The sequence below is a fragment of the Pseudorasbora parva genome, chromosome 21 (assembly GCF_024679245.1).
Source record: "Pseudorasbora parva isolate DD20220531a chromosome 21, ASM2467924v1, whole genome shotgun sequence".
Classification (NCBI taxonomy): Eukaryota; Metazoa; Chordata; class Actinopteri; order Cypriniformes; family Gobionidae; genus Pseudorasbora; species Pseudorasbora parva.
Genome location: NC_090192.1, coordinates 41322506 through 41337505, shown reverse-complemented (window position 1 = coordinate 41337505; position 15000 = coordinate 41322506). Strand labels below are relative to the sequence as shown.

The 15000-nt window shown below is 43.4% G+C and overlaps 2 protein-coding genes across 4 annotated transcripts in view; both read right to left on the bottom strand.

Moving 5' to 3' along the window:
- Positions 1 to 1290, bottom strand: part of rgs7b (regulator of G protein signaling 7b) — a 66468-nt gene extending 65178 nt beyond the window's left edge. Inside the window, exon 1 of one of the 2 annotated variants that reach the window (XM_067430179.1) lies at positions 1106 to 1290. The gene's annotated coding sequence lies outside the window, so the exon portion shown is untranslated. The remainder of the gene's footprint in view (positions 1 to 1105) is intronic. The other variant, XM_067430180.1, reaches the window with a different exon arrangement.
- Positions 1291 to 5604: 4314 nt separating this feature from the next.
- The window catches only part of fh (fumarate hydratase), a 21218-nt gene continuing 11822 nt past the window's right edge, over positions 5605 to 15000 (bottom strand). For both annotated transcript variants that reach the window (XM_067430176.1, XM_067430175.1), the window contains exons 7-10: positions 10885 to 11088; positions 9299 to 9426; positions 8652 to 8805; positions 5605 to 6410 (exon numbers count right to left, since the gene is read on the bottom strand). In XM_067430176.1, the coding sequence (XP_067286277.1) occupies positions 6268 to 6410; positions 8652 to 8805; positions 9299 to 9426; positions 10885 to 11088 (629 nt within the window). In that variant the 3' untranslated portion in view covers positions 5605 to 6267. The remainder of the gene's footprint in view (positions 6411 to 8651; positions 8806 to 9298; positions 9427 to 10884; positions 11089 to 15000) is intronic.

Here is a 15000-nt window from a genome sequence, read left to right as displayed (position 1 = left end):
GTCTTACACTGCTAGCCTACATTTTACTACTGAAGAAATTAAAATAAGCATTTAATTGTTTAACAATATTTAATCTTTGTTATGAATGAGTTTGTCTGGAATTTATAATTTTTACTTTTATATTTTACGTTGCATCTATTTTGTTCTTTAAGATAGATCCTCTGAGTATTAGCCAATGTCAAAAATATAAAATATAATTTTTTAATATCAAAATATAATTTATTTCATTTTTAATCTCCAGATCGTTGTTTGTATAGGTCATAGTTTGACTCAAGCTTTTTTGCTCAAAGGTGAAGACCCAACTTTATGCAGGTTTTGTAAGACCTTCCTGGGTTTAAACAATAATGCTCGTTTATCAAGTGATTTCACTTAAGGATGTAAGATTAAACTCTAATCTGTGCAAACATTAAACTTTGCTGAAATGAAAAACCTTGATTTGGTCTCTACGCTTCATTATGGTAACTCTGCTAAACTATAATTACTAAAACTAAAACTGAAACTAAATAAATAAAAACTAAATAGAAATGTATTTTTAAAATAAAAACTAAACTAAAACTAGCAAAACCATTTGTAAAACTAACTAAAACTAAACTGAAATTTGTAGCAAAATTGAAAACGATACTGAAATAAAAACTAATTTCAAAAAGCAAAACTATAATAACCTTGACACACACACACAATCTCTCTCTTTCGCTCACACACACACAAAATCTCTCTCTCTCTCTCACACACACACACACACACACACACAAAATATCTCTCTTACACACACACTCTCTCTCTCTCTCTCTCTCTCACACAAACACAAAATCTCTCTCTTACACACACACACTCTCTCTCTCTCTCTCTCACGCACACACACAAACAAAATCTTTCTCTCTCTCACACACACACTCTCACGCACACACACAAACACAAAATCTCTCTCTCTCACACACACAAACACAAAATCTCTCTCTCTCTCTCTCTCTCTCTCTCTCTCTCTCTCACACACACACACACACACACACACACACACGGAGACTGAGGATGAAACACACTGACGGATGAGAGGAAGGTGCTTTAGTGAGAATCCGCGTCACGCGTCGAATAAACGCTCTCTTACCTCGCAGAGAATCGCGCGCGTCGCTCCTGGGGCAGTCCGTCAGCTGGCGCTCGCGCGGGAGGGGCAGTTATTCATGGACACGGTCAGTTAATGCCCCTGCTCGGTGTGGCAACTATAGCGCTCCTCTCCTCCGGTACAGCGACAGCGGCGGAGGCGCGCAAATCTCACAACCGGAGCGTGAACGCGCAGAGATCCGCGGCCAATCACACGCGCGAGAGCCGCCGCTGCGTCCGTGACGTCACACATTGCGTTACACGCGTTATTATTCCGCGCGGGATTATTATTGTTTCTGTAAGTGTGTATTGCACCGCGTTATCAGCCTGAATGCTATTTTTGTTATTTTCACATTAACCTTTAGTGGGAAAAGTGTGGGATTTAAAGATATAATAATCCACATAACCTCAAAAATCCTGATTAATTCATCACAGCCTCCTCAGGAATGTGGAAATATGGGAACAGTTCTGCCACATAAGAGATAAAAGCCCTGCTTTGGTAAACCAGATGTTACTCTTTATGTCACAATTATAACATACAAAGCCATAATGATGAGATACAAAGTAAAAAAATTAACATAAGACAAAATTATTATAATAAAATGTATGATGTAAATATGACATCCTAAGTTATAATTTTCATACTTGGTCATGGTTTTGACTGTGCCATAATTTTAACTATAAAGTATAAAAGGTAATTGTAAAAGGAATTGTGCCAAGTAAAAATTAGACAAAATGGTGACATTCCGAAAAATTGTATTCATGAGATAAAAAGTCAAAATTATCATAAAAGACATTTATGATAACTCAAAATTGACAAAAATAAATTAAGACTTTTTGTCATTATGACATACTAGGAATAATTATGACAAAGTCAAAATTATGACATAAAAAGCCATACATATGAGATTAAAAATTCACATAGAAAGTCAATATTATGACTTTAAATGTCAGAAATATGACATAGTTATAACTGCTGTACAAAGTCATGATTTTGACTCATGTCATAATGGCATAAAAAGTAGGAATTATGACAAGTAAACATTTGTCAAAAAAGTGACTTAAAAAAATCATAATTATGACATTAAAGTCCACATGATGGCAGTCGTATTTATGTATTTAAGTCATAGGCCTAATTCTGCATATATGACAAGAAAAATATGACAAAATGTCAAAATGATGGCATTAAAAGACAAAACTGAATTTAATTCGTCAAAATTGGCAAAAATTCATAAATGTAGACTTTTTGTCAATGCAAAATACTAGGTCATAATTGACATAAGTCAAAATGATGGCGTCTCATAATTATGAGATTAAAAATGAACATAGAAAGACAAAATTATGACCTAAAATGTCAGAAATATGACGTACTAAGTTAGAATTGACACACAAAGTCATGATTTTGACTCTGTCATAATTATGACATAAGTCTAAATGATGGCATAAAGTCGTATTTATCAAGTCATATGCCTAATTATGCATATATATATATATATATATATATATATATATATATATATATATATATATATATGTCAAGAAAAATATGACAAAATGTAAAAATTCTAAGCCATAATCATGATGTAATCATAATTTTGCTTTATCTCATAAATGTCATAATTGACTTTTTTTGTCATATGCCCAAATTATGAGTCAAAACTGTACCGTGGAATTCTAAATGATCATATATAAAGTCATAATTATGAGATAAAAAGAAAATGTGAAAATATGACGTCAAAATTATGAGAAAAGTCAAAATGATGAATTAAAAATCATAATCATTATTACTCATATACAAAATTTTAAGAAATGAATATTGAATATTGAATATAAACAATGAATATTTTTTTGAGATTCGACAACCTTTATTAAAAGATTATTAAAAGATTGTGTAAGCATATTGGGTAATTGTGTGTTTTATTTGTGATGACGCTGCCAAATTGTGCTATTTTCATGATTTATCACATGTTTTATGTGGTTCAAATACAATAATATTTTGAGTTTGTCAATTTATTAAACCAATTTCCTTCATTGTATCAACTCAATTTTTAAATTTCAATAAACTCAAAGGCAACCATGTTACTTAAAAAAATTTTTTTTTTACAGTGTATGGATGTATTTCTCTCATCAGTGTGATGCAGAGCGATCAATGCACATGATTTATGAGTTATGCTAACATATATGAACCCAAGGAGCGCTCATATTATCAGTCAATATTCCTCCGGCTGCATGGGTGGATTAATAAGCCATATTTCATGTACTGTCTTGTAAATGGAGGAACAAATATGGTTTACCTGTTGTCTTTTTCTTGGTTATCCAGACGTTAAGGGAACTTTCCATGAATGATGCATAATAGTTTTCTTATAGAACATTATATTAGTGTTGTAGTACTCGAGACCGGTCTTAAAAGTAAGTCATCTCATTTTTTAATTTAAAACCATTCCTAACTTTTTAAAATCGTAGCTTGGTCTTGTCTTGGTCTCAACCCCACAAAGTCTTGGGCTTGTCTTGGTCTCAACCCCACAAAGTCTTGGGCTTGTCTTGGTCTCAACCCCACAAAGTCTTGGGCTTGTCTTGGTCTCAACCCCACAAAGTCTTGGGCTTGTCTTGGTTTCAACCCCACAAAGTCTTGGGCTTGTCTTGGTTTCAACCCCACAAAGTCTTGGGCTTGTTTTGGTCTCAACCCCACAAAGTCTTGGGCTTGTCTTGGTCTCAACCCCGCAAAGTCTTGGGCTTGTTTTGGTCTCAACCCCACAAAGTCTTGGGCTTGTCTTGGTCTCAACCCCACAAAGTCTTGGGCTTGTCTTGGTCTCAACCCCACAAAGTCTTGGGCTTGTCTTGGTCTCAACCCCACAAAGTCTTGGGCTTGTCTTGGTTTCAACCCCACAAGGTCTTGGGCTTGTTTTGGTCTCAACCCCACAAGGTCTTGGGCTTGTTTTGGTCTCAACCCCACAAAGTCTTGGGCTTGTCTTGGTCTCAACCCCACAAAGTCTTGGGCTTGTCTTGGTTTCAACCCCACAAGGTCTTGGGCTTGTTTTGGTCTCAACCCCACAAGGTCTTGGGCTTGTCTTGGGCTCAACCCCACAAAGTCTTGGGCAGTTCTTGGGCTCAACCCCACAAAGTCTTGGGCTTGTCTTGGTTTCAACCCCACAAGGTCTTGGGCTTGTCTTGGTCTCAACCCCACAAGGTCTTGGGCTTGTCTTGGGCTCAACCCCACAAAGTCTTGGGCAGTTCTTGGGCTCAACCCCACAAAGTCTTGGGCAGTTCTTGGGCTCAACCCCACAAAGTCTTGGGCTTGTCTTGGTCTCAACCCCACAAAGTCTTGGGCTTGTCTTGGTCTCAACCCCACAAAGTCTTGGGTTTGTCTTGGTCTCAACCCCACAAAGTCTTGGGCTTGTCTTGGTCTCAACCCCACAAAGTCTTGGGCTTGTCTTGGTCTCAACCCCACAAAGTCTTGGGCAGTTCTAGGGCTCAACCCCACAAAGTCTTGGGCTTGTCTTGGTCTCAACCCCACAAAGTCTTGGGCTTGTCTTGGTTTCAACCCCACAAAGTCTTGGGCTTGTCTTGGTCTCAACCCCACAAAGTCTTGGGCTTGTCTTGGTCTCAACCCCACAAAGTCTTGGGCTTGTCTTGGTCTCAACCCCACAAAGTCTTGGGCTTGTCTTGGTCTCAACCCCACAAAGTCTTGGGCTTGTCTTGGTCTCAACCCCACAAAGTCTTGGGCTTGTCTTGGTCTCAACCCCACAAAGTCTTGGGCTTGTCTTGGTCTCAACTCCACAAAGTCTTGGTCTCAACCCCACAAAGTCTTGGGCTTGTCTTGGTCTCAACCCCACAAAGTCTTGGGCTCGTCTTGGTCTCAACCCCTCAAAGTCTTGGGCTTGTCTTGGTCTCAACTCCACAAAGTCTTGATCTCAACCCCTCAAAGTCTTGGTCTTGTCTTGGTCTAAACCCCACAAAGTCTTGGTCTTGTCTTGGTCTCAAGCCCACAAACTCTTGGTTCTTGTCTTGGTTTCAACCCCACCAAGTCTTGGTCTCAACCCCACAACGTCTTGGTCTTGTCTTGGTCTCAACCCTTCAAAGTCTTGGTCAACCCCACAAAGTCTTGGTCTTGGCACACGCTGGTCTTGGTCTCGGTTTAGGTGGTCTTGACCACAACACTACATTCTATTGACGTTACTGGAACGTTTGTTCAGAACCTTGAGAGAACATTCCCTGGTTATAAACCAGGGGGTCACATGATCATAACACACCAATATAAAAACAAACTGAGCCTGCGGAGACGCCAGATGTCTCACCTCGCCTGTGCTGCACAAAGGTAACATCACACACACACCCTGTCGTGCCCATATGCCGCTCTCCTCCTTCCTCTTCTCCGTATGAGCCGATATGACCCGAGGCTCATGGGAATGATCTCCCGCAGGTGAAATGCCAACGCTCGAGCTGAGCTGATCCGCTGCCATCCTTCCCTCACAACATGAACAGGCTTATTAAACACTAAAGACATGCTAAGAGCCATGCTTTCACACAGTCAGTGAGCATTATTTAATGCACTGCCATATAAACAATGAAGAATCAGAGAATAATAACGTACAGTAGAGATTTAACCCTTTCAGCTCTGCAGCATATTTCGAATAATTAAGATGTATGCAAATTTGGATCTAAATGTGGGTGGCGAAGCTGAAGTAGGGATAGTTCACTCAAAAATGACATTCTGTATTTCTCATTCTCATGTTGTACCAAACCTGTATGAGTTTCTTTCTTCTGCTGAACACAAAAGAAGATATTTTGAAGAATGTTTGTAACCAAGCAGAGAGAGCAACCATTGACTACTATAGTAGGAGAAAAAATACTACGGTAGTCAATGGTTGCTCTCTCTGCTGGTTACAAACATTCTTCAAAATATCTTCTTTTGCGTCACACAGAGCTGATTAATTAACGAATGGCAGATTATTGTACAGTATTTACCCAATCACTTTATTCTGTTGGTTTTGAGGTGAAATACGACCCGAACACATTTTTGAGATCACAATCTGCCGATCTGGTGTTAAACGTTTAATGTCCATCACACTCGTGTTCAGGATGAGATCATTTGGCAAAGATGCGTTTTAACAAGACGAGTGTTTTATTGTGGCAGTGTCCCCCGTGACCTTTGACCCCTTTGCTGATGCTCTATTTGGGGCCCAGCATGTCCTGCGGTCGCACCCACTGATCGAACTGCTCCTCCGTCAGGAAGCCCAGCTTCACGGCCGTGGCTTTCAGAGTCGAGCCTTCTTTGTGCGCCGTCTTCGCTATAGTGGCGGCTTTATCATAACCTGAGGAGGAGAAGCGGAGGAGAGGAGGAGGAGAGGAAAGAGAAGTTCAGCGCCACACACAGAGCGCTGCTTTTATACCAAAAGTTATGCATCGGTGTGTTCATAAATGCATATTTTATATTTTGCACATTTATTTGTGCATTGAACTACAGCGGTCACATGATATGCATATGTGTGTGTGTGTGTGTGTGTGTGTGTGTGTGTGATTTAAGTGTGCTTTTCAAACCATAATGTAAACTGCAGTTCATCGACTGGCCACTAGAGCGGCTCCAGAAGGAGCAGAATCTCATTGAGCTCATGTTAAAATGCCCAACTTTACAGCAGAATAAAACATGTTTACCCCTCATTTACACTGAACACGTGTGCGGCGCATTACGGCTGCGACACGGCTACCGGAGCTAATCGCGCCCATTCTAGTCGATGCTTGTGTTTACACCGGCCGCGACGCGGCGCGTTTCAGAAGCTTCCCAGAAGCGGCTCTCCGCGCCGCTTCACTAAATATAGGTATCTAGTCTATTTTTGACGGACGCGCGTCCAAGTCGCACCGGAAATACAAAATAAAAGTCAAAAATCCCTGTCAATTTTAAAATAAACACCCTGTGCAGACTCCCAAACGTATTGCATGTATATTGGCAATTTATCCTTGGGAGCAGACAAGAAATGGACGTCCGACGGCAAATCACGTGGTCTCACGCATCCAGTCGCTCCGCTTCTGATATGCTCCCGGTGTGAGTTAGCACTGCGTGGAGGACGGAATAAAACCATGTCGCAGCCGTAATGCGCCACACACGTTCAGTGTAAATGAGGGGTAACAGTCTGAGACAAATTGTGGTTTTGGTCTATACGGCTAATTTTGCCCTTCATGACGACTGTGAGGGGGTGAATTTTTCATTCGTTTAAACTCATTAGTTTACGTTATCTAAAGCCTTAAAGTTCTGCATAATTATGGGTGTGGTTACTTTGAGTGGCAGGTGGATAGCCATTTATCCGCTGTCTATAGTCATTCCATCACCTAAGCTCCGCCCACATCCCGCCTCTTTGCCCATTTTCTGTTATCCGTGAGTAACGCGCGATGACTCGCTCACAAGATGGCGACGCCCAGCTCGCCTCTACTTTACGCTTCAGAACGGCTCATCGGAATCCTATGGGTGACGTCACGGACACTACGGCCATATTGTTTTACAGTCTATGGGAGAAACGCAGATGTTTTGCACCTGCTTTTCTTGTGAAGTATGGAATGTACTGGTCAGAACGAACTGTTCTTGTTCTTGCCACCTCGAGAAAACGAACAAATGTATTTGTTTCTTGCGGAGTATGGTCCAAGCTTTAGTTGTGTGTAACGGTGAACTGAATCCATGGCCATCTGTGATGCTTTAACTCAATCAGAGTGGAACGAAGCCGTCTGCACTGCAAAAAACGCTCTTCTTACTCAGTATTTTTGTCTTGTTTCTAGACCAAACATCTAAAAATTCTTACATTAAGAAACATTTACTAGACAATTACTTATTATTGTCTTGTTTTGGGGAAAATAGCTCAAAATGAAGAGAGTTTTTGCTTAAAATAAGATAAATAATCTGCCAATGGGGTGAGAAAAATAATCTTGTTTTCTGTTTGAATTAAGATTATTTTTCTCACCCCATTGGCAGATTATTTATCTTATTTTAAGCAAAAACTCTCTTCATTTTCAGTTATTTTCAACAAAACAAGACGATTACTTTTGCTTGTCTAGTAAATACTTCTTGTTTTAAGAATTTTTAGATGTTTGGACTAGAAACAAGACAAAAATACTGAGAAGAAGAGCATTTGCAGTGTGGATAAGAAGATGATTGTGTGTATGTGTGTGTGTGTGTGTGTGTGTGTGTGAGATGGGTAGGTTTAGGAAAAGGGGCAGTGTGTGTGTGTGTGTGTGTGTGTGTGAGATGGGTAGGTTTAGGAAAAGGGACAGTGTTTGTGTGTGTGTGTGTGTGAGATGGGTAGGTTTAGGAAAAGGGACAGTGTTTGTGTGTGTGTGTGTGTGAGATGGGTAGGTTTAGGAAAAGGGACAGTGTTTGTGTGTGTGTGTGTGTGAGATGGGTAGGTTTAGGAAAAGGGGCAGTGTGTGTGTGTGTGTGTGTGAGATGGGTAGGTTTAGGAAAAGGGACAGTGTGTTTGTGTGTGTGTGTGTGGTCCAGAACTGAGGTGAGCGCCCTCTGCTGTCCATTACCTGCACTCGTTTATCAGAAACAGGAGCATGGCTCTCACCTATGTGTGGATTGAGGGCCGTGACCAGCATCAGAGACTCGCTCATCAGTTTGTTTATTCTCTCCGTGTTCGGCTCGATTCCCACCACACAGTTATTGGTGAAGGAGACCGACGCGTCCCCCAGCAGTCGGGCCGAGTTCAGGACGTTCTTAATCTGAAACAGAGACATCTCGATATTAGGGCAAATGGTTCTGGTTCTGGTTTAGAGTAGGGCTGTCCCCGACTAAGGATTTACACATTCAAATCAGAATTGTCGAATCTTTTTTATAGTCGACTGATAGTCGAATCATCTGTGTGTGTGTGTGTGTGTATGTGTGTGTGTGTGTGAGTGAATGTGTTGGGAGGGGCACGACACTAGTCAGCACGCTTTATTTTTCTTCTATCCTCCCTTTATTCCACACCGCTGTCTGTGCTTTGAGCGGCTCGTCTGCTTCCTGCTTCTCTGAAGCCCCTCCCTCTGATAAACCCAATGGTCTTAGATTGGTCAGATGGCCAAATGTAGTTTCCTGTATTTTTATTGGCTGAAGTGCCAAGCACAGGTTAAGGCCACACCCCTTCCCATTACGGCCAGAAGTCACATCTGCGGAGACTAGCGAGGGTTTATGATGTCACCGACCCCATGTTGGCATAACTTTAATTTCACTCACGATCATGGGCTTGAAGACGTTGAGCTCGAAGTGTCCGTTGCTTCCTCCAACAGTGACCGCCACATGGTTTCCAAACACCTGAGCCGCCACCATAGTCATCGCCTCACACTGCGTGGGGTTCACCTTACCTGAGACACACACACATACACACACACACACACACACACACACACACACACACACACACAATGTCAACATTGTAGTGTATGATTCATTTCAGCGAGAAGAAAGGAGAAAAAGTGAATAAAGTGAACCGGTCAACAAACACAACAACACACTTCTGTGATTCTAGTGTGTGTGTGTGTGTGTGTTTTATGATGACACAAATTTGTATAATGTCAGGCATTACGACAAACTTGAAATATGAGGACATTTCATATATGTGTGTATTTGTGTCACCATTTGTGTGTGTGTGTGTGTGTGAGAGAGAGTGAGTGTGCGTGCAAGAGTGTGTGGCTGCGAGTTTGACTGTGTGTGTGTGAGAGAGAGAGAGAGATTGTGTGTGTGTGTGTGTGTGTGTGAGAGAGAGAGATTTTGTGTGTGTGTGTGTGTGTGTGTGTGTGTGTGTGTGTGTAAGAGAGAGATTTTGTGTGTGTGTGTGTCTGTGTGAGAGAGAGAGATTTTGTGTGTGTGTGAGAGAGAGAGAGATTTTGTGTGTGTGTGTGTGTGAGAGAGAGAGAGATTTTGTGTGTGTGTGTGTGTGTGTGTGTGTGTCTGTGTGAGAGAGAGAGATTTTGTGTGTGTGTGTGTCTGTGTGAGAGAGATTTTGTGTGTGTGTGTGTGTGTGTGTGTGTGTGTGTGTGTGTGTGTGAGAGAGAGATTTTATGTGTGTGTGTGTGTGTGTGTGTGTGTGAGAGAGAGAGAGATTTTGTGTGTGTGTGTGTGTGTGGGAGAGAGAGAGAGAGAGAGAGATTTTGTGTGTGTGTGTGGGAGAGAGAGAGAGAGAGAGAGAGAGAGAGAGAGAGAGAGAGAGAGAGAGAGAGAGAGATTTTGTGTGTGCGTGTGTGTGTGAGAGAGATTTTGTGTGTGTGTCTGTGTGTGTGAGAGAGAGAGATTTTGTGTGTGTGTGTGTTGCATTTTTCCAAAGGTCGCAGACATCAGAGCACCCTAAAAATAGACCAGAAACACAAGGCCAGAGCTAAAGGTCAGAGGTGAAGTGAAGCCCACAGTGTGTGTGTGTGTGTGTGTGTGTGTGTGTTATATGTAAGAATAAAGCATAGTTTGTATTATCACCGCATCATTAAAATCCAGAACAGGCTCCAGTGGTTTTAAACACATGGAGTGATACGGTAAAAAAAAAAAAATGAATATGAATATAAATAAAAATATTTGATTAAAATAGCTGAATAAAAAAAATATGATAAAACATTAGTTCATTAGTTATCAGTCTATTAAATAGAATAAATTATATTAAAATGTAACAGTGCACAAATATAGTGAGTAGAAATAAATATTTAATGATGTAACTTAATAGAAGCTAATAATACATTTTAAAACCCCCATCCCTCACTCGAGGATGATCAGATTAGGGGCGTGGCCCTGCTGAACGCCTCAGGCTCTGATTGGCTGAGAGGCCTGTCACTCACCGGGCATGATGCTGGATCCGGGCTCGTTTTCCGGCAGGATGAGTTCTCCGAGGCCGGAGCGGGGGCCGGAGCCCAGGAAGCGGATGTCATTGGCTATCTTCATCAGGCTCACAGCCACAGTGTTCAGAGCGCCGCTCAGCTCCACCAGTGCATCATGGGCCGCCAGAGCCTCGAACTTATTGGCCGCCGTCACGAACGGAAGACCTACAGATGAGACAGGAGAGCCAATCAGAGCAGGAGAAAACACAGAGCCAATCAGAGCAGCAGGAAACGCGTCAGAGACTTCCTGCTGGAGATGAAGACGCTACGACAACAACTGAGTGTGTGTGACGAACATGAGCGTGTTAGAGTCGAGCTCTCGTGCACTAACACCACAACACATTTACGCCATTAATTTACAGTGTGTGTGTGATATTTATGAGCGTGTGTTACATGTGTGCATGTGTGTTTTTGTGTCATATGAGGACACCAATGTGTATAATGCCATGGGTATGACACAGGTATTACAGGAGAGGGTGAAATATGAGGACATTACCCATGGCCCCACTTTACAAAAGGCTTATAAATCACACAGGAGGAGTTTTTATGAGAAAGTACAAATGCAGAATGTTTCCTGTGTGTGTGTGTGTGTGTGTGTGTGTGTGTGTGTGTGTGTGTGTGTGTGTGATGGGTAGGTTTAGGGGCTGTGTGTGTGTGTGTGTGTGTGTGATGGGTAGGTTTTGGGGCTGTGTGTGTGTGTGTGTGTGTGTGTGTGTGTGATGGGTAGGTTTTGGGGCTGTGTGTGTGTGTGTGTGTGTGTGTGTGTGTGTGTGTGTGTGTGTGTGTGTGTGTGTGTGATGGGTAGGTTTAGGGGCAGTGTGTCTGTGTGTGTGTGTGTGTGATGGGTAGGTTTAGGGGCTGTGTGTGTGTGTGTGTGTGTGTGTAATGGGTAGGTTTAGGGGCTGTGTGTGTGTGTGTGTGTTGGGTAGGTTTAGGGGCTGTGTGTGTGTGTGTGTGTGTGTGTAATGGGTAGGTTTAGGGGCTGTGTGTGTGTGTGTGTGTGTGTGTGTGTGTGTAATGGGTAGGTTTAGGGGCTGTGTGTGTGTGTGTGTGTGTGTGTGATGGGTAGGTTTAGGGTGTGTGTGTGTGTGTGATGGGTAGGTTTAGGGGCAGTGTGTGTGTGTGTAATGGGTAGGTTTAGGGGCTGTGTGTGTGTGTGTGTGTGTGTGTGTGTGTGTGTGTGTGTGTGTGTGTGTGTGTGTGTGTGTGTGTGTAATGGGTAGGTTTAGGGGCTGTGTGTGTGTGTGTGTGTGTGTGTGTGATGGGTAGGTTTAGGGTGTGTGTGTGTGTGTGTGTGTGTGTGTGTGTGTGTGTGTGTGTGTGTGTGTGTGATGGGTAGGTTTAGGGGCAGTGTGTCTGTGTGTGTGTGTGTGTGTGATGGGTAGGTTTAGGGGCTGTGTGTGTGTGTGTGTGTGTGTGTGTGTGTGTGTGATGGGTAGGTTTAGGGGCAGTGTGTCTGTGTGTGTGTGTGTGTGATGGGTAGGTTTAGGGGCTCTGTGTGTGTGTGTGTGTGTGTGTGTGTGTGTGTGTGTGTGTGTGTGTGTGTGTTGGGTAGGTTTAGGGGCTGTGTGTGTGTGTGTGTGTGTGTGTGTGTGTGTGTGTGTGTGTGATGGATAGGTTTAGGGGCTGTGTGTGTGTGTGTGTGTGTGTGTGTGTGTGTGATGGATAGGTTTAGGGGCTGTGTGTGTGTGTGTGTGTGTGTGTGTGTGTGTGTGTGTGTGTGTGTGTGTGTGTGTGTGTGTGATGGATAGGTTTAGGGGCTGTGTGTGTGTGTGTGTGTGTGTGTGTGATGGATAGGTTTAGGGGCTGTGTGTGTGTGTGTGTGTGATGGATAGGTTTAGGGGCTGTGTGTGTGTGTGTGTGTGTGTGTGTGTGTGTGTGTGTGTGAGATGGATAGGTTTAGGGGCTGTGTGTGTGTGTGTGTGTGTGTGTGTGTGTGTGTGTGTGTGTGTGTGTGAGATGGATAGGTTTAGGGGCTGTGTGTGTGTGTGTGTGTGTGTGTGTGTGTGTGTGTGTGTGTGTGTGTGTGTGTGTGTGTGTGTGTGTGTGTGTGTGTGTGTGAGATGGGTAGGTTTAGGGGCTGAGTGTGTGTGTGTGTGTGTGTGTGTGTGTGTGTGTGTGTGTGTGTGAGATGGGTAGGTTTAGGGGCTGAGTGTGTGTGTGTGTGTGTGATGGGTAGGTTTAGGGGCTGTGTGTGTGTGTGTGTTTAGGGGCTGTGTGTGTGTGTGTGTGTGTGTGTGTGTTTAGGGGCTGTGTGTGTGTGTGTGTGTGTGTGTGTGTGTGTGTGTGTGTGTGTGTGTGTGTGTGTGTGTGTGTGTGTTGGGTAGGTTTAGGGGCTGTGTGTGTGTGTGTGTGTGTGTGTGTGTGTGTGTGTGTGTGATGGATAGGTTTAGGGGCTGTGTGTGTGTGTGTGTGTGTGTGTGTGTGTGTGTGATGGATAGGTTTAGGGGCTGTGTGTGTGTGTGTGTGTGTGTGTGTGTGTGTGTGTGTGTGTGTGTGTGTGTGTGTGTGATGGATAGGTTTAGGGGCTGTGTGTGTGTGTGTGTGTGTGTGTGTGTGATGGATAGGTTTAGGGGCTGTGTGTGTGTGTGTGTGTGATGGATAGGTTTAGGGGCTGTGTGTGTGTGTGTGTGTGTGTGTGTGTGTGTGTGTGTGTGTGTGTGAGATGGATAGGTTTAGGGGCTGTGTGTGTGTGTGTGTGTGTGTGTGTGTGTGTGTGTGTGTGTGTGTGTGTGTGTGTGTGTGTGTGTGTGTGTGTGTGTGTGAGATGGGTAGGTTTAGGGGCTGAGTGTGTGTGTGTGTGTGTGATGGGTAGGTTTAGGGGCTGTGTGTGTGTGTGTGTTTAGGGGCTGTGTGTGTGTGTGTGTGTGTGTGTGTGTTTAGGGGCTGTGTGTGTGTGTGTGTGTGTGTGTGTGTGTGTGTGTGTGTGTGTGTGTGTGTGTGTGTGTGTGTGTGTGTGTGTGTGAGATGGGTAGGTTTAGGGGCTGAGTGTGTGTGTGTGTGTGTGATGGGTAGGTTTAGGGGCTGTGTGTGTGTGTGTGTTTAGGGGCTGTGTGTGTGTGTGTGTGTGTGTGTGTGTTTAGGGGCTGTGTGTGTGTGTGTGTGTGTGTGTGTGTGTGTGTGTGTGTGTGTGTGTGTGTGTGTGTGTGTGTGTGTGTGTGTGTGTGTGTGTGTGTGTGTGTGTGTGTTGGGTAGGTTTAGGGGCTGTGTAAGGGGATAGAAAATATTTCACAAAAACGTGTGTGTGTGTGATACCTGTGATTTTTCACTCTGTGTTATATTGCAGCTATCTGCTAAAATAATTTAAGTTTTTCTTCTCATTAATGTACACACAGCGCCCCATAATGACAGAAACATTTTTGCAGATTTATTAAAAAAGAAAACCTGTAATATCCCATGATCCTCAGTACTCAGAGCCTTTGCTCAGTGTTTAGCAGAAGCACCTTCTGATCTGATACAGCCGTGAGTCTTTCTGGGAAAGATGGGAGTTTTCCACCGCTGGATTTGGGGATCGTCTGCCATTCCTCCTGCAGATCCTCTCCAGTTCTGTCAGGTGTGATGGTAAATGTTGGTGGACGGCCATTTTCAGCTCTCTCCAGAGATGCTAAATTGGGTTTAAGTCAGGGCTCTGGCTGGGCCAATCAGGAACAGTCTCGGAGTTGTTGTGAAGCCACTCCTCCGTTATTTTTAGCTGTGCTTTGGGTCATTGTCTTGTTGGTGAACCTTCGGCCCAGTCTGAGGTCTTGAGCGCTCTGGAGAAGGTTTTCGTCCAGGATATCCCTGTTCTTGGCCACATTCATCTTTCCCTCGATTGCAGCCAGTCGTCCTGTCCCTGCAGCTGAAAAACACCCCACAGCATTATGCTGCCGCCACCACGCTTCACTGTTGGGACTGTATTGGACATGTGATATTTTTCTCCACACATACCGCTTAATTAAGGCTAAATAGCTCTATATTGGTCTCATCAGACAGATAATCTTATTCCTCATCTTGGAGTCCTTCAGGTGTATTTTAGCAAACGTTCGTGTGTCTCGCTCTGAGGAGAGGCTTCCGTCGGCCACTCTGATATAAAGCCCC